Source organism: Pezoporus wallicus, unplaced genomic scaffold, assembly GCF_028554395.1.
Source record: "Pezoporus wallicus isolate ANWC-B61680 ecotype Strahan unplaced genomic scaffold, APGP_CSIRO_Pwel_v1 contig_2348, whole genome shotgun sequence".
In the NCBI taxonomy this organism is placed as follows: Eukaryota; Metazoa; Chordata; class Aves; order Psittaciformes; family Psittacidae; genus Pezoporus; species Pezoporus wallicus.
In genome coordinates, this window is record NW_026636985.1 from 1,053,615 (window position 1) to 1,073,856 (window position 20,242).

General features: G+C 53.3%; 1 protein-coding gene across 1 annotated transcript; it reads left to right on the forward strand.

Moving 5' to 3' along the window:
- The first annotated feature begins 1,678 nt into the window (after window positions 1-1,678).
- Window positions 1,679-18,716, forward strand: ARHGAP25 (Rho GTPase activating protein 25). Its single transcript, XM_057402525.1, has 11 exons — window positions 1,679-2,147; window positions 6,590-6,783; window positions 8,496-8,583; window positions 8,961-9,080; window positions 11,300-11,507; window positions 13,566-13,698; window positions 14,304-14,377; window positions 14,696-14,817; window positions 15,899-16,098; window positions 16,559-17,106; window positions 17,820-18,716. Exons 1-11 carry the CDS (start codon window positions 2,087-2,089, stop codon window positions 18,028-18,030), a joined length of 1,959 nt encoding a protein of 652 aa, XP_057258508.1. The 5' UTR covers window positions 1,679-2,086; the 3' UTR covers window positions 18,031-18,716.
- Window positions 18,717-20,242: the final 1,526 nt, after the last annotated feature.

Genomic DNA, 20,242 nt, shown 5'->3' on the forward strand with positions numbered 1-20,242 from the left:
CTGCCATGGGCAGGGACCCCTTCCACTGGAGCAGCTTGCTCCAAGCCCCTGTGTCCAACCTGGCCTTGAGCACTGCCAGGGATGGGGCAGCCACAGCTTCTCTGGGCACCCTGTTCTGAAAGATCCCTCCTTGTTTCTCCCCATTCTGTGCCAATGTAATGAACTCACACGTTGAAAAGTACAAATTCCCAGTAGGAATCTTGGTGTGAGCTGTGCTCCAGACCCAGAACCCACAGTAGACCTCAGCCCAGGGCTGCCTTCCTGCAAGCAGGTCTCTGCCCAGACACACCTTCCATGAGACCCTGATAGAGGAGGGATGTAAAACAACCACCCTTATGGGCTGAGATTTACCCTTTTAACGTTCCCCTGGGGCATTTGGTTCAGGAGCAGGCTGCCTGGCTCAGCTGCTAAGAAAGCACCCCAGTGTTGAGATGTCCTTTCCCACTGGTGGAGGCAGCAACCCGGTGCTCCACGGGGCATCTGGAAGGGCCCTCTAGGGTGTTTGTGAAGGCTTGGTTTGGGCTGAGCTGTTGTGGTGGAGCTGAAATGCATGAGTTTGAGCTAAACTACTCACTGTCCTCTTTCTAGAGGAGGGGAAAGCGCCGCGTGACATCCTGTTCACACAGGCAGGTGGGGAAAAGCTGTTCACAACGTCTGCTGCATAAGAAAGAGAACGGGTTGAAGAGAAAGGTAGGACTGAAACATACAAGTCCCTACAGCAGGTATTAGAATGCAGAGGAAACATGTTTAATCCAGGGCCTTCTGCTTGGGGTCCAGCAAAAAGTGAGTTAAATCAGGCAGTTTGGGTCCAGAGCAGGGTGTTGGGGTTAATGTGGTTCAAGCTCGGGCTGCTCCATTGCGCCAGCACCACTTCCCGCACCATCACGTTCTCTATGGCCACCCAGCAGTGGAATGTGTGAGCTGGGGATCTCTGAGCTGGCTCCACTCATGCTCAAAGCAACAGATCCATTCCTCAGCTGGGATTAAACCACCCTGGCTGTGCTGTGGCCCCGAGAGCCGCATCCTCAATTCACACTGCAGCACTGAGCAAAGCCTTTGCGAGCGGCTGGGCTGCAAACCCCAGCAGGAACCAGTGGCCTCTGTCAGCCCCTGCGCTCCCCACGTCCCTATTTCTGCTTCTGTTCAGAGCAACTTCCCCCTGCACAGGGCCTGGGCTTCCCCAGCATGGGGGGGGAATGGGATGGAGGCCTCCATTAAGCCTTCAGGGCACGCTGCTTTCTGTTCCCTCGGGTGTTTGCGAGTGCCACATTGCAGTTAGCCCGGGTCTCAAGAGCTGCATCCCAGTCTAGTCACATTTGCAGCTGCACAGCCATCTCTTCTGTGGAAAACCAGCCCTAAATGCCATTTAGGAACAGGATACACTCACTGTTGTCAGCAGGGAAAGAGGTGCTGCTCGACCTGGTGGGGTCTGTGCCCACATCCCTTGACCATCACTGCTCTGATAGCCACAGCCTTTCCTCCAAGATCCCTTTCATCCCTATTCTGCTCCTACCAGTTACAAAGTGGACTTAAAAGCCTTAAATCAGCCATAAGGGCTATTGAGCAGCCGCAATAAGAAGCACAAAAGACACCCCTGCACCACAGGGATGCACCAGGACATCCAGAGCCGCCATCCAGTGCCATCTGGCCGTGCTCTGCCCTGCTTTGCTGCGGAGCACAACACATCCCAAAGCTCTGTGTGGGGCAGTGAGCAGTTTGCTGGTGCACCGAGGAGGACATCCACTTCCTCAAATGCAAGGAGCAGAGCGCAGCCCCGGGCAGGGTGCAGGCTGGGACCACGCATCCCTGCATCCATCAAAGAAGGGAGCAGGAAAGGCAGCATCATCACCTCGGCATCATTGGGAAGGCAGAGAGGAGCTTCAGAGGAGAGCAGGGCAGGAAGGTACTTTTATGGGTTGTTCCGAGCCGCCCGCAGAGGAGGGAAGAGGAAGCACGTTGGTAAATCAACCCTTGCTGAGCTGTTGCTCTTGGTGCGGGGTCCCCATAGGACCTCAGGGCTTTGTTTCCGCCCGGCTCCTAAGCAAGGCCCGTCCCTTAAGAAACAAAAAGCCTTTCCTGGTCCGGAATGTCCCTCAAGCTGCCACGGAACTGGGATTTCAACCTCAGAATGGATGCTGCGAAAATAGGTACCGGGTTTCCTTATGCTCTTCTGTTCCTGCTTCAGCCATTCGGGGTCTGATGGGTGCTTGCGGCCAAGCCCAGCTGCAGTTCTGGCTATGGCCCTGACCCAAACCCACTTCTGGCCTCCAGCTACTTTTGGGACAGCAAATGAGGTGGTTTGCAAAGCTGTCACAGAGGGATGCCGTGCGCTGGGGCTGCCTCGGTAGGGTGGGGAACGGAGGGGCTTGGCATCACGGGGCTGCTGCCCACCCATGACCCAGGTTTGGGGGCATCTCAACCACATGGGCTCCTTCTGCTGGTGCAAGCCTTGCAGTGTGGGCTGGAGGAAGCAATCTCGCCCTTGCTCAGGTTTCTTCTCCCACCCCAACGTCATCGGTTTCCTCTCACTGGTGATGAAGAGCCCTCTGATGCCCATGCTGGGCTCTGTGCTGTGGGACAGCTTCACTGCCTGATTTCCTGGCTCATCTCCTGCTTCTGCTCATGGCTCCAGCATAAAACCCACTTGGGAACACCTCTGAGCCCAATGGCAGGTTCCTTGGCCAAAGCACACAGGAGAACCAAGGCCTGCTTTGGGGTCAAGCATCCCCAGTGGCGAGAATGCTGCCATTGAGGAAGGGGTGCACGAGTCCAGCCTTGTGCATGCACTGGGGCAATCTGTGCCCCTGGCACTGGCCAAAGCATGGCTGGGACACACTGACACCTTGATTTCTCCTAGCAGCAAACAGATTTGACCCTGATGCTGGTCGCTGTGTGCTGAGCTCTTCCTCCCTGTGCCTTGCAATGTCATCCTGGCTGGATTATCTTGCAAAGGGCAATTTGGTATTCCATCTGAAGCTGCTTTCATTGGGGTGGTCAAAGCTTCACCTCACACAAGGCCCCAAATGAAGAGTCCCCTTGGGCTCGGCTGTGCACAGGACGAGCCCCTGGGTCATCCAGGAGCTTTCATTCAATCCTAGAATGGTTGGGGTTGAAGGGACCTTAAAGCCCATCCAATTCCAGCCTCCTGACATAGGCAGGGACCCCTTCCACTAGAGCAGCTTGCTCCAAGCCCTGTCCAACCTGGCCTTGAGCACTGCCAGGGATGGGGGATTCAGGATGGAGCCCTCAGGCAGTGCCACCATCTGCATTCATCAGCCTGCAGGACAACAGTGGAGAAATCCCCACGTGGTTATCACAGAAGCATCCCGGATTTCTACATTACCCATTTTTAGGGTTATTAATATTGTTTTGCACGGAGGTCATGGAGCAATGGCTAAATCCTTTCTTGCTTTGGGGCTGGGAACCGACCACTACTGTCTATAGGGCTGCAGTAGGGATGTGACTTGCTAGTGGAAAGCATCTGCACATTAGTCACCCTTGCTGGCTCCTCCTGGCTTCAGGACACTTCCCCCTCCTCACTCTGGGCCACGGTGGTGGCCCAAGCAGCTTTTGGAGGCCCCTGGGCAGCTCTTCCTCACAAAGCTCTTCAGTTCAACGAAGGAGATGCCATTTGTGATGCTCATTGCAGGAGGGTTGGACTTGATGAGCTGAAAAGGTCTTTTCCAACCCTGTTGGCTCTAGGATTCTTGTGGCACTTTTGCTTTTGCAATGCCCAACATGCCTCCTGTGGGGCAGGAGCAGAAGAGATGGCAGGGAGGGCTCTTGCCCAAGGCAAGGCCTTTGATGTGGATGCCACGGTGGGAATTCTTCCTGCGTTCACACTTTGGGAGGGCTCCTCTCTGAGGAGTGCCCATGGCTGGAGGGAGAGTGAGGTTGTTTTGGAGGAAACATTCAACTTCAGAGGCCCTTGCCACAGGAAACGCTTTGGGAGGCACCACGTTTGCTTTTCTGCCCCACAAGGGTGGCAAGGAGGAGCCAAGCGTGGCAGGGATGTGGTGGTGAAGGAGATGATTGCAAAGGCTGGACCAGCCTTTGGTGAGAGCCAAGGGAAAAGCTGAGCTCCCAGGGCAGCTCCTCCCCATGCTGTGCATGAGCCCTGCCATAGGCACGGCTTTTGGGGAGGAAGGAGCCTGTAAACTGCTCTTTGGGCCTTAAGTGAGCCCAAGCCTCACATCCAAACCCATCTGGATGGCAGGGTGAGCTGCCTCACGCAGCAGGAGCATACATCTCTGTGTTCACACTGTGCATGGGCATGGCTAAGCCATGGCTAAGCCTCCAGTTGTTCTGCGAGTCTTTGGCTAATGCTAAAGAAAGGGGACCCAAGGAAATGCACACCCCTTACACAGAGGGAGAGAGAAACCTGATTTCCTGCAAGGACCAGGCAAATTAAGCTTAAGGCTGAGAGCAGGAGGAACCCCTGGGTAGCAGACGGATGGGGTGATGCCTTTCCATGGTGCGGAGCCCTGATGCAGCCGTGGCTGGCTTGGAGGGTGATTGGTATCTGCAATAAGGGGTAGTAAACCATTGCCTTTTACATAAGACATGATTTCTCTTCCCACATCTCGTGCCACTGCAATATCAGCGCTGCTGGGCTGGGCTGAGCCACGTGGGGAAGGGAATTTTGGGAACACAGAGCTGGTGGATGGAGACGCATCCCTGATTTCCACCCATCAGGATGGGAGCTGCGTTATAAGAGCTTCACTTCGCACTAAGCCCTCATGGACATCAGTGCTTTCACTCTGCAAATGTGCAGCTTTCACTCTGCAAATGTGAGTGGTACAAGTGAACATCAGCATCTCTGCTGTGGTCCTGTGATGGGAGAGGGTTCGGGAAGGCATCAGAGTGCTGGATGATGGGAGAGCTGCTTTCTGCAGAACGGGGCTGGTTTGGAGGCAATCCATTTGGGATTTGCTCTTTGGTGGTGGGCTGTGCTCTCCGTGCCCTGCACCCTGCAGCATCCCTGCTCCCAACAGCTGCACATCATTCCCAGAAGCCCTCGTCCCTGAGGAGCTGGCAGCAGCCACAAGACATGAAGGAACATGGTGTACGGAGAGGAGCGATGCTCCCGAGTGGTTCGCTGAGATTCATGCGAGCGCTTATGGGATTTGGGTAAATGCAGATGTTTTGGCAAAGAACAAAGAGGCTGCCTGGAGTTTGAGGTGCAATCTGGGAACCCCGCTTTGGTTTCTGCATCAGGGTGATTCCCAGCACCAGCATTTTTCAAGGGAAGCAGCTGGAAAATCCCGTTCTTACACCTGCATCCTCTGCAGGGGGCATCCATCCCGCAGCAGCACACACTGAGACACAAGCAGCATCCTCAGGGCACTTGGAAGGGTGACTTTGAGACCCACATCCTTGTTGGGTTTCGGGGAAGGGATCTGCATCCCGTGGCAGGTTTGAGGTGTGGAGGTGAGCTCAGAGGGCTCTACGCAAGCCTGGCTCTGAAGGACCAAGGCAAGGGTGTCTTGCTCCAGGGGGTTTCAGAAGGGGAAGCTGGGCACGATGCTGAACCTCAGAAGCAACTGGGCACTGGGTGCTTTGCAGTCTCACACTCCCTATGGGTGTCTGTGCATCACGAGGCAGCAGTGGGTGACTTTCCTCCTCTTTTAAGCCTGTCCTTTGCACTCAGGCCCAGGATTCACTGACACTCCTATCTACCACAGCTTCTGCAGCTCTGCTCTGCTGCCCAGCTCAGGCGTCTGGGGGCAGAGATATGGGCCTGCTGCAGCTTCCCCCATCCCACAGCATTGCACAACGCTTCCCTCCCAGCTCAGCCTGAACATCCTCTGCCAGCAAATGCTTCTGGGCTCAGGGGGCCGAATCCTGCTCCACTCTCTGCACCATGGCACTCAGCCAGGTGCCACCAGCTCTGTGTTAGCAGGGAGATGTAGGACCTCGGGAGGTGCCCTACATCTCCTCCCGATGTGAGGCTGAATTCCCCTGCAGTCATTGGTTTTGCCCCATGAGCACAGATGCTAACTCTGTTCAGCTACATTGGCACTGGGGTCCTGCAGTGCTTGGTCCAGAGGCAAGAATCCCTTCTGGAAACCATCCCTCCCAAGCAGGAAACGATCCCTCTCACAGAAGCATTTAGGGATGCCACAGGCCCATGCTGCTGGTCCCTCAGTGGCCATGCGGAGAGGAGAGGATGCTCTGAATCCACACTGTACTTTGGAGACTTTCCACTCCCACTGTGTGAGAGCTGCCCATGGAAACCACGATGCAAAGCTCTCCCATAACAAAACCACATCTTTCAACCGGTTTCTTTCCAAGTCGGGCCGGGTCCCGGCGCTGCTGCAGGCTCTTTGGGGTGGGTGTAAGGAAAACACCCGCCCCATGAAACAACCCCTGATGGTTTCCTTCTCGCTCGCACCACAATTCCCCCCACGCAGGAAAAGGAAGCGCCCGCTCGCAGATACTGCAGCCACTTCCTTTAAACCCTGCAGCCACCCCGCTGGGTGCAGGCGGAGGGGCAGAGCCGCGCTCGCTGCTGGAGCATCCCTCAGCCCTGGGGGCCGCTGGTGCCTTGTCCCCCGCCTGTATCCCCATCAATCTCCTTCCCCGGCAGCGCGGTCCAGGAGCGTGATGAGTGGGGACGCAGCGGGTGCCGGGCCGGGAGCCCCCAGTGCTCTGCAGCGGACCCTGAAGGACGGCTGGCTCAAGAAGCAGCGCTCCATCGTCAAGAACTGGCAGCAGCGCTACTTCGTGCTCAAGGGGCAGCAGCTTTACTACTACAAGGATGAGGACGATGTCAAGCCACAGGTAGGAAGAGGATGCTGGGTTTTGCATCCCTCTTCTTGCAGCTTTGCTCATGGGGAAATGGTTTGGGATGGGGCTGGAGGAGGGTGTCGTTGAAGGAGTTTTCTGCCTCTGGGCAGTACTGGAGATGAGATACCCTGGTCGGGAGCTTCATGGATGCACTTTCTTTACTGCGAGGGTGCTGAGGCGCTGGCACAGGTTGCCCAAAGAAGTGGTGAATGCTCCATCCCTGGCAGTGTTCAAGGCCAGGTTGGACGAAGCTTTGGGTGCCATGGTTTAGTGTGAGGTGTCCCTGCCCATGGCAGGGGGTTGGAACTGCACGATCTTAAGGTCCTTTCCAACCCAAACCATTCCATGATTCTATCTACTTGAACTCTTCAAGTGCCTGCAGGCAGTTGGTAGATCCTCGGGGTGAAAGCACAGGACTGAGTCTGGCAAGATGCAGGTCCCATTTCTGGCTTTGCCCTGTCTCAGGGTGACTGGGAGGAGCTGCCTCCCCCATTGTAAATGGGGTATAGAAATAGAAAGTGCTCTGCCCGTGACCCTGATGCACCACAGAACCCCAGCCTGGTTTGGGTTGGAAGGGACCTTAAAGCTCCTCCCGTTCCAAGCCCCTGCCACGGGCAGGGACCCCTTCCACTAGAGCAGCTTGCTCCAAGCCCCTGTGTCCAACCTGGCCTTGAGCACTGCCAGGGATGGGGCAGCCACAGCTTCTCTGGGCACCCTGTGCCAGCGCCTCAGCACCCTCACATAAATCACTTCTGCCTTATCTCCAACCTGAACTCCCCCTGTTTCAGTCTGAACCCATCACCCCTTGTCCTATCCTTGCAGTCCCTAATGAAGAGCCCCTCTGCAGCATCCTTGTAGCCCCCTTCAGACACTGGAAGCTGCTCTGAGGTCTCCACGCAGCTTCTCTTCTCCAGCCTGAACAGCCCCAATGTTCTCAGCCTGGCTCCATACGGGAGCTGCTGCAGCTCCTGAGCATCCTCGTGGCCTCCTCTGGACTTGCTCCCAGAGCTCACTTCAAGCCTCTCTGATCCCATCATTATTCTGATTGATCCAGCTGCAATCCAGGCTTTTGGAGCACTAAAAGTCCTCCCGCAGGAGCCCAGTGGCTTTCAGGAGGCTGAAGCTTCATGTCTACGGCAGGGCCCTGTTTCCTCTGGTGCTGACTCACCCCCACTCAGTCCCCACATGCCTCAGCCGCTCCCATCCGTCCCCTCCAGCCAGGACCGGGTTGCCCGTGCCCATTGTGATGGCTGGGGAAAGGAAGGTCCAAAAGCAATGGCTCTTTAACACTTTGCTTTTTTATTTCCCCTTCCTTTTCTTCTTTTTCTCTCCTCCTCTGCTGCAAACTTTGGGTTTGGTTTGGGGGTTTAAGTGATGCGGTGTTAAAGGAGCAGGTTTCCTGCTCCAGTGCTTTGTTCAGTGCCTTCTCCTTTGTGCTCTCTTCTTCCACTCCCATCAGGGGGTAGAAAACACATGAGAAGGGGGGAAAAATAGGAAAAGAGCAAAATAACCATTCTGAGAACCCCTTCATCAGAAAAAAGTGGCACTTAGGAAGCATCCCTCAATGTCTGAGCAGTAATTCGTAGCAGATGATACACAAAGCTCACCAGCTCCTGCAACCTGCTCCTAAGAAGGGCTTTGTTCCTCAATGCTTACACGGGGTAGTAATAGGCCATCTTTGCAGCTCCTGCTCTGCTTTGTCCTAGGGCTGCCTGTCCCTCCAGGGAAGCACCATCAAGGAGGTGGCCAGCAGCCCAGAGGAAGGAGGGAAGTTCATCTTTGAGATCATCCCAGGTGAGGATGCTTCCCTCTGCTGCATGCTTGTGGGTCCCCCCGAAGCCATTTGGGCCACTCTTTTTCCTCCCCTTTCTTCCCAGTGTCTCCCAGTGTTGAGCTGCACATGCAAACTGCCAGCTTGCTTCCACTCTTCCCATGTTGGGGCTGGAGGAGGGCCCTTACCCAGCGCCCAGCTGCACTGCTCAGCAGTTTCTGTTCCCTTCTTGCAGCCCTTCAGTGAGCGCGCAATACAAAAGCACTGCTTCATTTCAGAGCCAAGCAGAGACCAAGGGGGAAATTTGGAGCCGAAAGCATTTAGGAAGGAAACCCAGCAGAAGAATGTGTCTTTGCTCCTGCAATCCTCCCTATACATGATAATAAATGGTTCTTTGCAGGCTTCTCCGGAGAGCAGAGCCGGGCCGGGCAGGACACCTGCGTGCTCATGGCGAATTCCCAGTCTGAGATGGAAGAATGGGTTAAATCCATCCGGCGGGTGCTGGGGTCTACATCAGGAGGTAAAGGAGAGCAGGGACAGCTCCCGGAGAGCCCGTTTCTCCCTGCCTCATGGGCTGCAGTGCAAGGGATTCAAAGCTAGGCTCATAAACCCACTCAACTGGGTGATGGAGCTGCGATGTGACTGCAACACCTCAGGAACCTATTCCTGGGCCAGGCCCTGGGGTGCTGGGTCTGCTGCAAGCATGGGCAGCGTTAAGTGAATGGCAGCCAAGCACGAAGGAAGGTTTCTGGGCTGGTTTCAAGCTCTTTTGCAAGCTTCCTCATTGAATTCTTGCCCCCAGATAACGTTGCCCTTGCAAACAACCCTGTTGGGGCTCACAAATCCTGCCTTTAACCTGCCCATGTCCTTGCTTTGCTCTCTTTGCTCAGCCCAGCCCTTCTGCCTTGGCCATGCAACCACCCTCCTCAGGCACAAGCAAGGCTTGTGGCAACAGCATCCTTGCTTCCAGCCCCTCTCTGGGGAGGCATTGGTGCCATTACAACGCTGTGGTCAGGGAGGTATAAAACACGAGCCCACCAGACAGGAGCCCACCATAAACTTGCCCACAAAGGAAGCAGCCAAGGTCATTCCAGCCACTTTTCCTATAAGGATGAACTCCTCCAACGAGGGTGAACTCCTATAAGCAAAACCCACCGAAGGAATGGGGCTTTTAAGCTCTCTTCCAGAAGAACACTAACCTGGATGCTCACCCCAAGCCTCTCCTCCCTCCCTCCATGCCTTGCCCTGACTGTTTGCATGCTGTTTTATAGGCTCCATGCCCTTCAGCTCTGTCATTCAAACACAATGGAGCTCTGGGCTCCCCTAGCTCCTGTGTGACCATAAATCACAGCCGTTCAGAGGCAGGTAGGAGCTGCCAATTGAGCTCTTTTGCTGTGGCACAGGTTAAGCATCACCTAAAGCACAACACAGTTTTGCTTTCCTCTGCAGCCCTGGTGTTTCCTGCCTCTGACTGAACCGTGCTGTGCCCTGGGGGTGGCATCTGAAAGGAGCATTGCATGAGCCACAGATTCTCAAGGCATTGCCCTGCCTGGCTCTAATGTTTAATAACAACCCCACATCTGAGCCTTGCTTAAGCCTGGGGGGCTGCCAGTTTCTTCTGGCTGGGTAAAGGGACCTTTATGTGATCAAAACCATCCATTTGCAGCAGTACCAAAAAGCAGAGAAGCTGCGAAGGGTGAAGCAACAGCAAAAGCATCTCCAAAACGTGGGAGGGGATGTGCAGGGCTGGCTGCCTCCGTGCACAGGATCCGGCCATGGGCACTGCATTGGAGGTACCCCCACATTAAGCAGCCTGCCTGTTTGCAGTTAAAGAAGTGATTCACTCTCAGCTACCAAAGCAAAGAGAAGGGGGGAGCAGCTATTTGCTTTCCTTGTGCACAATGACAGGTTTATATTAATAGTTTAAAAGCATAAGTGAGTTATAACTGAAAATCCCCGTGATCAGGCAGGTCCTGACAAGCCCTGTGGTGCCAGATGGGTGTTTGCTTGCCTTTTCCTCCTCTGGAAGATGCACAGGAATTGTTTCAGCTTTCAGAGCATAAGGTGAACGCATCCCAGGCGCTGCTGGGCCAAAACCATGGTAGAGGACCATTGAACCCGTTACCATTGATATATATCCCAGAGCTCGAGCTTGGATTTGGCTGCTTGACCATGCCCCAGGCTCCGAGGAGGAAGAGCTGGGATGCAGGCTGCTGCCTTCCCACCTTTGAGCTCTTCTGCTGTGAGTTCAGGAGGAAAAAGCCATTGCTGCAAAGGACAGGTACCGCCTGCTTCTGCTCCCTGCATGGGGGGAAAGGAGAAGGGAGGGGGAATAAAATCCACTGATCCAGTCAGACTTCCACCTCCAAACCTCTGTTTTCCTTCTTTCTTGGTGGTCTCTGTGCTTTCTATAGCCTCCAGCTTGCTTTTTCTCCCTGTGCCATCAACCTTCATGCTGTCCCTGCCTCCCTCTGCATCAGCACGCTGCTCCAAGGCAGGCAAATGGCATGGCAGAAAACAAGGCTCACTGCTTGGTTTGAGCCAGTTTGAGAGCTGTTATTTGGAGGAGGAGCAAGGCTTCATTTTTCTAGTATTGCTTTGGAAGATGCTCTGCTTTGCCCCAGGTTGCAGCCTTCTTACAGCTCCTGTGCAATCAGAACAGCAGGTATCACTGTCGCGTTATCACCTGATGCCTTCAGCGAAGGGTTTGGGCTCCTCTGACCCCTGTCCCTTCCCCAGCGGTGTTCGGGCAGCACTTGGCAGAGACCATGGCCTACGAGCAGAGGTTTGGGCAGCACCAGGTCCCCATCCTGGTGCAGAAGTGTGCTGAGTTCATCCGGGAGCACGGCGTCAGCGAGGAGGGCATCTTCCGCCTCCCCGGCCAGGACAACCTGGTGCGGCAGCTCAGGGATGCCTTCGATGCTGGGGAAAGGCCATCATTTGACCGGTAAGGCTGGATCCCCCCCTTTCCTGCTCATACACCTGGGGGAAAGCAGCCTGTCAACCCCCCCTGAGAGCCCAGCGGGAAACGTGGGCCCTCCATAAGGGCTTGGTAAGGGAAGAGGATCCATCAGAAACCCCTAAAACAGAATTAGAGGGTGCTGAGATTCATGGGAGTAAAGGGAAGTGTTTAGGAAGAACCTGGCTCCATAGAGCAGTTATTTGTGCAGGAGCAGCCAGAGGGAAGAGCCTACACAGCCCATCAGCTGGGGACGGAGGTTTAGAGAAAGGAGAGCAAGTAAAGGACCACAAATAAGCTCAGAGAACACCCTAGTGCATGCAGTAGAAGTTATTCCTCTCCCTACCAGCCCATAGACGTGGTATTTTCCTTCTGTTGCTTACAACCACATAGAGACATGAAAGAGATTTTGGCTGCATCCTCCTGACCCCCTTCCTCTGCAGAGCTGCCTGGCCCTGCCTGTAGGTCTCAGAGAGGCTTTAGGGTGCTGTTTGCCACTGCTATCTCTGCCATGCCCTGTGTAAAAGGAGGGAAGAGAGAGAAATCCCTGGTGGACCTCTCTATAAAGCCCTCCCATGGCACCTAAAGTGAGGCTTTTGGTTTAATCCCTGCCCTGCCTTACCCCCCAGAGCTGAGGCAAGGAGTACCCAGGCTGCTGCATGTGTATGAGGATGGTTGATACTGGCTCTGGCAATGCTGGGGACCTGCCCCGTACAGGATCATGCAAGGGTTTGGGTTGGGAGGGACCTTCAGAGGTCTCAGGCATCACCTGAGCTCTGGGAGCTGCTGGCAAAATCTGGGCTGCTTGTGGGAGAGAAGGACCCAAAAGGAGCAATGGATTTAGACTGAACCAGGGGAGATTGGGATTGGGTTTATCCCGTTTTATGCAGCTTTGTTAGGGAAAAAAAACACAGGATTTTGACCTAACCCCTCTATGCCCTGTGCGAGTGGAGCCAGGGCTGCTCTGGCAGCACAAACATCCCTACCCTTGGGTTTGCAGCTATTTCTTGCCTTGAGGGTGTTGGAGCTCTCCTGTTGTAACCTGCCCGTGGGTCATAGGAAGGTGAAGCTTGCTTGTTATACAGAGGGAGTTTGGCCCTTTCCCATCACCCTGTCACGATAACCCTGAGCTAGGTGCATTGCTATGGGGAACTCGGGGTCACCATCCCTGGCAGTGTTCAAGGCCACGTTGGACAAGCCCTTGGGTGAGATGGTTTAGTGTGAGGTGCCCCTGCCCATGGCAGGGGGTTGGAACTTGATGATCTTAAGGTCCTTTCCAACCCTGACTATTCTATGATTCTATGAAACCATCTTCTTAGCAAGGAGAAAGGCCAATAGTGGGGTTTGCCGTGACCTGAATGCTCCACGTTTGGGTTCCCACAAGCACTCCTGGATGCCCAAGCACTGGCTGGGGAGTGTTCGACAGCTCTTGTTGCAGTACCAACAGATACCTAATGGTGTGTATTGGTAGGCCCTACAAAAACACAGCTCCGCAGTCCTCCTCTGTGGCCGTGTGCATTTGTTAAACCCAGTAGGATGTAAAAAAAACCCACCCCAAACAGTCCTAAAAATAAATGCCCTGGGGGGTTTCTGCTGGGAGTTTATCACAGTTCAACCACTTCAAGGTGGGTCAAAAGGGAGGCTTCTGATCTTGACAGTGTCCCCTTGACATCATGTAAACTCCATGGTATGCAAAGCTGCAAACATCTGTCCCGGCAGCACAGCTCCAGTAATTGCTGTTGATCTCCACAACCCCAGGCGAGCTCCGCATGGAGCAGCTCCTGCCAAGCCCCAGAGCCCCAGCAGGATTTGCATGCAAAGGGTTATGAGTCTCATGTGAATGCTCCATCCCTGTTCAAGTCCAGGTTGGACAGAGCCTTGGGTGCCATGGTTTAGTGTGAGGTGTCCCTGCCCATGGCAGGGGGTTGGAACTGGATGATCTTAAGGTCCTTTCCAACCCGAACCATTCCATGGTTCTATGATGCTCCCAGAGCAGGGCAGGGTTTGCTCCGCAGCTTGTGAGTGAGCTCTCTTGGCACTCGGCAGGGATACGGATGTTCACACTGTGGCCTCGCTGCTCAAGCTCTACCTGCGGGAGCTGCCGGAGCCGGTGGTGCCCTGGATGCAGTATGAGGATTTCCTGCTGTGCGGGCAGGCGCTGGATGCGGATGGGAGGAAGGTAAAGGTGCTCCTGTGTCCCTGAGCTGGGCGTTATAACCTGTGTCGTTCTCAGCCCGAGCTGAGGGAGGGCTCTGGGTGAGAGCAAGCAAGGCAAGAAAGGGGATTTAGGAGGGGAAAAAGTGAGGAACAAACGGGAACCGGCTTTTCCTAACTCAATGAGTTACTATATAAGCCCCCTCCCCAAAAATCCACTCACGGATGCTGCTCCTGTACGGATGCTGCTCCTGTGCAGATGCCCTTGGTAGCACAAGCTCTGTGAACTGCAGGCTTGTTTCTTGTAGGGTGCTTCACTTTAGGATCTTTGGGGTTAAAAGTGTCCTAAATGTTCATATATAAGGAGTGCAAGAGATGAGGCATGATCTGAAGAGCTCATCACACGCCTGCTGGGCTGGAGGGGCTCCTGCTCTTCCCTTTGGTGGGCAGTGGGCTGCCTCTTCTTGCTGAGCACTGTACAGAAACTTCTCTATGCCCCTTGTTCTGTTGGAGAGGTGGAATTTCCAAGAGGTGAGGCCATCCAGGGGATGGATGGAGCGGCCAAGAGCCATTCCCGGGCCTACATAAACCTGTGGATCTTCATAGAGCTGTTTCTTAACTTGCATTTAGGGCCATCAGGACCTCCTGAAGCAGCTGTCCCTCCTGCCCAGAGACAACTACAACCTCCTCAGCTACGTCTGCAGGTCAGTGCTCTGCACAAGGCATCAACAGCTCAGATCCGGTGTTGGGGAGCAGAAATACCATCCCAAAGGCTGAGGCTGACTCCTCTGGACAAGCCCTTCTTGAGCCAAGGGTTGGTTCCCTTTGAGGCACCAGAACTGTGGTGGTTTTTCTATTGATCCCAGTAAGACCCAGCTCCAGTTTGCAGCTCTAAGGCATGTTTCTGTCCTTGGGATGTAGAGGGAAAGCTGGCTGGATGAATCAGGGTTTATAGCGGGGGGGGGTAAGGCTTCTTGCATCTTCCTTCTCTGACTCAAGTATTTGCCTTGGGATTCTGGCAGGTTTCTACACGAAATCCAGTTGAATTCTAGTGTCAACAAGATGAGTGTGGATAACCTGGCAACAGTGATTGGAGTGAACCTCATCAGACCCAAGAGAGAGGATCCTGCCCTTATTATGAGAGGTAAAAGGCACTCCTGGAACACGTGCCATAGGAGCACCTCCTATGCTGAAATACTCGGTTACATCCACGTTTCCTACAGTAAACCCATGGATAGAAGCCAGACACATGCCTGGGCACAGGTAGTGCAGCAGGGGAGAGTGAAGCCACATGTTAGTTAGGTTATAAACATGCTCATGGTGACCCTTAGGAATTGCATTGTGTGTTGCCTCCGTAGATTCCAAGCCATTAAGGAACTTGGTGAAGTCACCTTTCTGCTGCTTGAAGCAGGAATCCCAGGGGCAAGGCCAGATGCAGCAGAGCTATGTTAAGGCCAAAGGATGCTCTGCTCTGCAGGCATCACTTGGGGATGGCAGAGATGTTCATCTGCCCACTTGTATAACTGATAACTGCAGTTTGCTTGTTGAGGCAAAGCAGCATAATCTGGGGCTCGGTGCAGCTGAGCAGGCTCCGGTCCTGGTTGCTGCATAGGCTGCTCCTGCTGTTCTGGGGGGATTTGGTTGGTTTTATGATCCTGCTTCTTGTCTTCATCTCATTTCCAAGTGCATCTCCATTTTGGACACCAGAAAGACCATCTAGAAATGGAAGTGTTGCTGGAAGAATCATAGAATGGTTTGGGTTGGAAGGGGCCTTCAAAGCTCATCCAGTTCCAACCCCTTGCAATGAGCAGGGACATCTTCACCTCGATCAGGTTGCCAGGAACCACATCCAGCCTGGCCTTGAATGTCTCCAGGGATGGGGCATCCGCCACCTCTCTGGGCAACCTGTGCCAGTGTTTTACCACCCTCATTGTAAAGAATTTCTTCCTCACATCCAGCCTGAATACCCCTCTTTTAGTTTATAACCATCACCTCTCATCCTATCGCAACAGACCCTGCTAAAAGTCTCTCCCCATCTTTCTTATAGGCCCCTTTTAAGAACCGAAAGGTGACAATGAGGTCTCGCTGAAGTCTTCTTTTCTCCAGGCTGAACAATCCCACCTCCTCATAGAAGAGATGCTCCATCCCTCAGATCAACACCAAGCTGTCCCTTGCTTAACCTGTCGCACTGGGTTTGCTGCTCACAGAGCTCTCCTCTCTTGCAGGCACCCCACAGATCCAGAAGGTGATGACTGTGCTGATCAGCGACCATGCAAACCTCTTCCCTCCATCCAAGGATGTGCCACCCTCCCCTCCTGCCCACAACAACGACAAGAAGGCGCCCATCCTGCGCAGCTCTGTGGGCTGGGGAGCAGCTGAGGACCCCGGGGTGGTCAGGGCTGATGCACTGATCCAAAGGCAAACGGTGAGGCTGAATCCCCAAGGGAATAACGACCCATATGTTAAAGAATGTGGGGTTCATTACGATGGGATCTAGCAGGCCAGTGAGCCACTGCAAGCTATTAATAGGGTAAAGAGCTAGAACGGTCATCCTTGGAATATCTGCATCAGGAAGATGATGTAGAGAAACTTCCCACTTTCCTGTGGAAAATCCACAGTTCTGGGAAAAACTCCTGGAGTTTTTCAGACGAAACCTTTTCAGTTCCTGCTGGCGAAGGGAAAACATTGAGGATCAAAGGCTTTCCTCAGAAAGAATCTCTGCAAAAAGTGGGAAACGTGGTGCGCGGCACAAGTTCTTATGGAAAACTTGTGGCCATTCCCATTGGCATGCTCAAGGCTAAGAGCTGCAGTGGCAGCTGGCTGCAACCTGTGTCTGCTCCCAGCGCAGCACGAGCCTGTCCTAACGCCATGGGTCTGTTTTCCAGAGAGGTGACCTGAATTCCAGCGCTGCTCCCGGACCGGCTGCGAGCTCGAGTGCCCCCAGAGAAGAGAAAGGCCCTAAGGATACACCGGGGATGTGGAAAACACAGTCAAGGAAAAGAACTCAGACTTTACCCAACAGGAAACCTTCCCTGGCAGCTGCTTCCGTGGGGGAGAAAGGCAGCAATGGCAGGAATGACTCATTGGAGGGCTGGAAAAGCTCCCCTGGGAGCAGCGTGCGCCCCGTGGTCCCCGAGGGACACAAGAGAACGTTGTCTCATGATCTCTTTAAGCTGCTCGACCTTCACCGGGCTTCGACCTATGATAACGTTCCCCCTTCCCAGGCAGAGAGTGGGGAAGGCAGCGGCTCCGAGAAAGAATTCCTGCCCTGCCCCAGTCCCAGCCATGAGCCAAAGGAAAGAGCCAGTGCCACCAGCAGCCCCGAGGTGTCCAAGCCTGATGAGGAGAGCAGGGAGCTCCTGCAGAACATGGTCCTGAAGCTGGAAAGAGAGATGGAGCTACAGAAGAAAGACTACGAGGAGCAGATTAAAAGGTAACACAAGCGCAGAGGCCGGACCTGGTGATCTTAAAGGTCTTTTCCAACCTGGTTGATTCTATGATTCTGGAGAGTTTGAAGTCTTCAGCTCATGCTATTGCAATACATGAGCTCATGTGTACATGTTATTCATGAGCTCATAGGGTGCACAGATTTATTTACCAGCAATGCTATGCATTATAGCACTGATGATAAATGGAGCATTAGGCTATCTAGAAGTCAATGCTCATGTGCTGTACTCTCATGACATAGTTGCTCATGCTCTATTACTAGCCTACAGCTCTTACGGCATCATTGTACGGCACTGTGATGCTTCTGCAATAATCACACTGTCACAGTTCCTGTTATTACTACAGTATTGTACCAATGTGCTCTCCAGAATTCAGTACGTTTTCAGTTGTAACCATCAGTGCTATATAGCTCCACATATTGTTAACATGTTATTATATACTAGGTGTATTGATTTATTGCTTTATTGCATCATGTTATAGAATCATGGAACGGTTTGGGTTGGAAAGGACCTTAAGATCATCCAGTTCCAGCCCCCTGCCATGGGCCGTTATGTGGCCATTGAGGGTCAGGGGATCAGGACATCACCTCTGGTTTCTTTTATTGCTGAATGACACAGAGGGCAGACTCCTTAAGAACCAGGTGGTGACTTCCCAGCGCTCTTCTGCTCTCATCCTTACATGCTCCGTTTCTCTTTGCAGTCTTGAGAAGGAAAACTATGAAGTCTGGTCCAAACTGTTGAGGCTGAATCAGGACATTGAGAAGGAGAAGCAGAAATCTGAGCAACTGGAGCTGAAGTTGATGAACGTGGAGCGCTCCTGGGAGGAGATGGAGAAGAAAAACAGGATGCTTGAGGAGGAGATTAAAAACTTGGCTAAATCCACAAGCAAAAGTGATGCTAAAACCAACTAGGAGAAGGCAGCTTTGCACAGCTGCATGAGTGCATAGGAAACGTCAAGCAGGTTCAGAGCCAGGGACTTGTATTGGCCCATGTTCTGCTACTGACCATAGGCTGGGTTGGAGGAAGGAGCCCAGAAGTTACAGCGGGATTTATGCTCTGAAACAGGAAGTTTCAAACATGTTCTTTAGCTTTTTTGGGTGTTTTTTGCAACTCCTCTTTCAGCTGCTCAAGGAACCTGTAGAACAGGCCAACACTTCTTGCTGCTCAATCGGAGCATTGAGCATCCCTGCTGCCAGCCAGCTGGCTCCTTGCTGGAGGTATCTCCAGTGCTTCTGAATGGGACAAAGGCCATAAATCCTGGATCCATGGAGTTGGAAAAGCCCCAAGGTCTGGGGTGCCTGGATAATGGTTGTGAATGCTGCCAGCACTGCTGTTGGGATGCTCACGTCAACACATACAGTTGGTTATTGCTCTTATAGAGCAAGAGAAGCCCAGGCAGCCTGTGGGGTCCATTGAGAAGAGGTCTCCTACAGCATCACCTGCTCTGCTGTGCCAGACTCATCAATATCAAGGTATAAAAGTCACAGTGCCACAACCTGCTCTTTAGTTACGTGGCTGTTCAGTTATTTTGAATCACTGTTCCTTACAGCAGGGCTGCTGCTGAGGCTTTGGGGAGCACTTTCACACTCCCAGACACAGGGAGCAGCTTTACCTGGTATAGAAAAAAGGGCTTCTGCGTTTTCCCTGATGGACTTATTTCAAAGAACAACAGATCTGGACTTACTTCCTGCCTCTGCTTTTGGTTTCCACCATTTCATCAGCACACAGCAGGATTTCCTCAGCCACTGTGGTGGAAACCTGGGCTCGACCCTGATGATGACACTGGGGCTCTGCCTGTCACTTGCTGCCATCGGCATAAAGACTCACCGCACCTGAAGGTCTCATGGTGCCTCTGTGGCTGTTTATAAGCTTGTTTGCCCACTGCCTTCCAGTAAGTTGCCCTTCCACAGTGCGATGATGCTGCTGAAGCTTTTGATGGAGGAAAGAAAATAACAGGAGTCTGGAAGAAAACATTTCCCTCCCCATTTATGTCACACAAAGCCTCAGCCTAGAGCCTGTGTGGGGACAGAAATGGGAAGACCACAACAGATCTGAGGTCCCAAGCATGATGCCTCTGTGCCAAGCAGGGTGAGGTTAATGCAAAACCCTGCATTACTGCTGCTGAGGACTTGGTTTTGGTGAGAGAGAAGTGCAGCTGCAGACCTGCTTGGCAGAGCCTGCAGGGAAAAAGACTGGGGAGAGAAAGGGAACCTGGTGTGAAAAAGAGGGGAGATGGGAGCAGGAATGTGTTGTTAGGGAATAAAAGTCAATATTGGGTATATAGCCAGTCTGTATTATAGAGCCAATAGTTAATCAGATTAAATCTGATTAGTACGTTTCAAACCTGGTCATTTGGAATCTCAGTCAGAGCACTCCTTTCTATTGGAGCAGAGGGCCTGGACCTGCTGGTGCTGAGCTCCACAGCCTTGCAGAGGGATGGGCAGCGCAGAGAAGAGCCCCAAGGAGCACAACCACCTTCAAAGATGGGCAACCCAAGCCTCCCCTTCATGTCCCATGCACTACAACTCATTTCTTGTATCCTGCAGCCTCTTTCAAGCCCCACCAACACCATTGGTGCTGCAAGTCAAAGATCCCACCATATACCTATGGGAGCCACATCTTCCTGTCACCCAAATCAAGAGGCATCCAAAGTGCCATCATTTCAGAGCAACTGTTCCCATTCTCAGTTCTTCCTTGTGGTTGTCAGAGCTGCTCCAGGGCTTGTTTTCTGCCTCGACAAGGAGCTCATTCCTAACGTGGGGATGAGGAATTACTTAGGGAGAGCCTCCTCCATCGGGTGCAGGGGAAGCATCGTGAACATCTGGGCTGGAAATGCCACACGCTCCTTCCTGCGAAGATCAAAAGTGTGAAGAGGCAAATAATCCCTTCACAGCCGAGGGCAGTGACGTGGAGAGCCTTGGCTGGGGCTCACAAGGCGCTGTGATTAGGACAAGTGCACATGATCTTAGTATAAACTGTGCATTCCTCCCCTTCCGCTGCAGATAGGCGCAATCAGCCCTGTCAAAGCATGGCTGTTTCTGAGGAGCACAGTGACTTTGGGAAGATGTTCTGCCCATTAAAACCCGCAGTGTTTGTAGTGGTCCTCTTAAAAGATAGACTTCC

Bases quoted from the DNA above. Each gene is read 5' to 3' on its own strand.
- ARHGAP25 (XM_057402525.1), top strand. From the start codon at position 2,087: ATGTCCCTCAAGCTGCCACGGAACTGGGATTTCAACCTCAGAATGGAT. The intron at 2,148-6,589 runs GTACCGGGTTTC...CTTCCCCGGCAG, and splicing joins AATGGATGCTGCGAAAATAG to CGCGGTCCAGGAGCGTGATG. The intron at 8,584-8,960 runs GTGAGGATGCTT...GGTTCTTTGCAG, and splicing joins CATCTTTGAGATCATCCCAG to GCTTCTCCGGAGAGCAGAGC.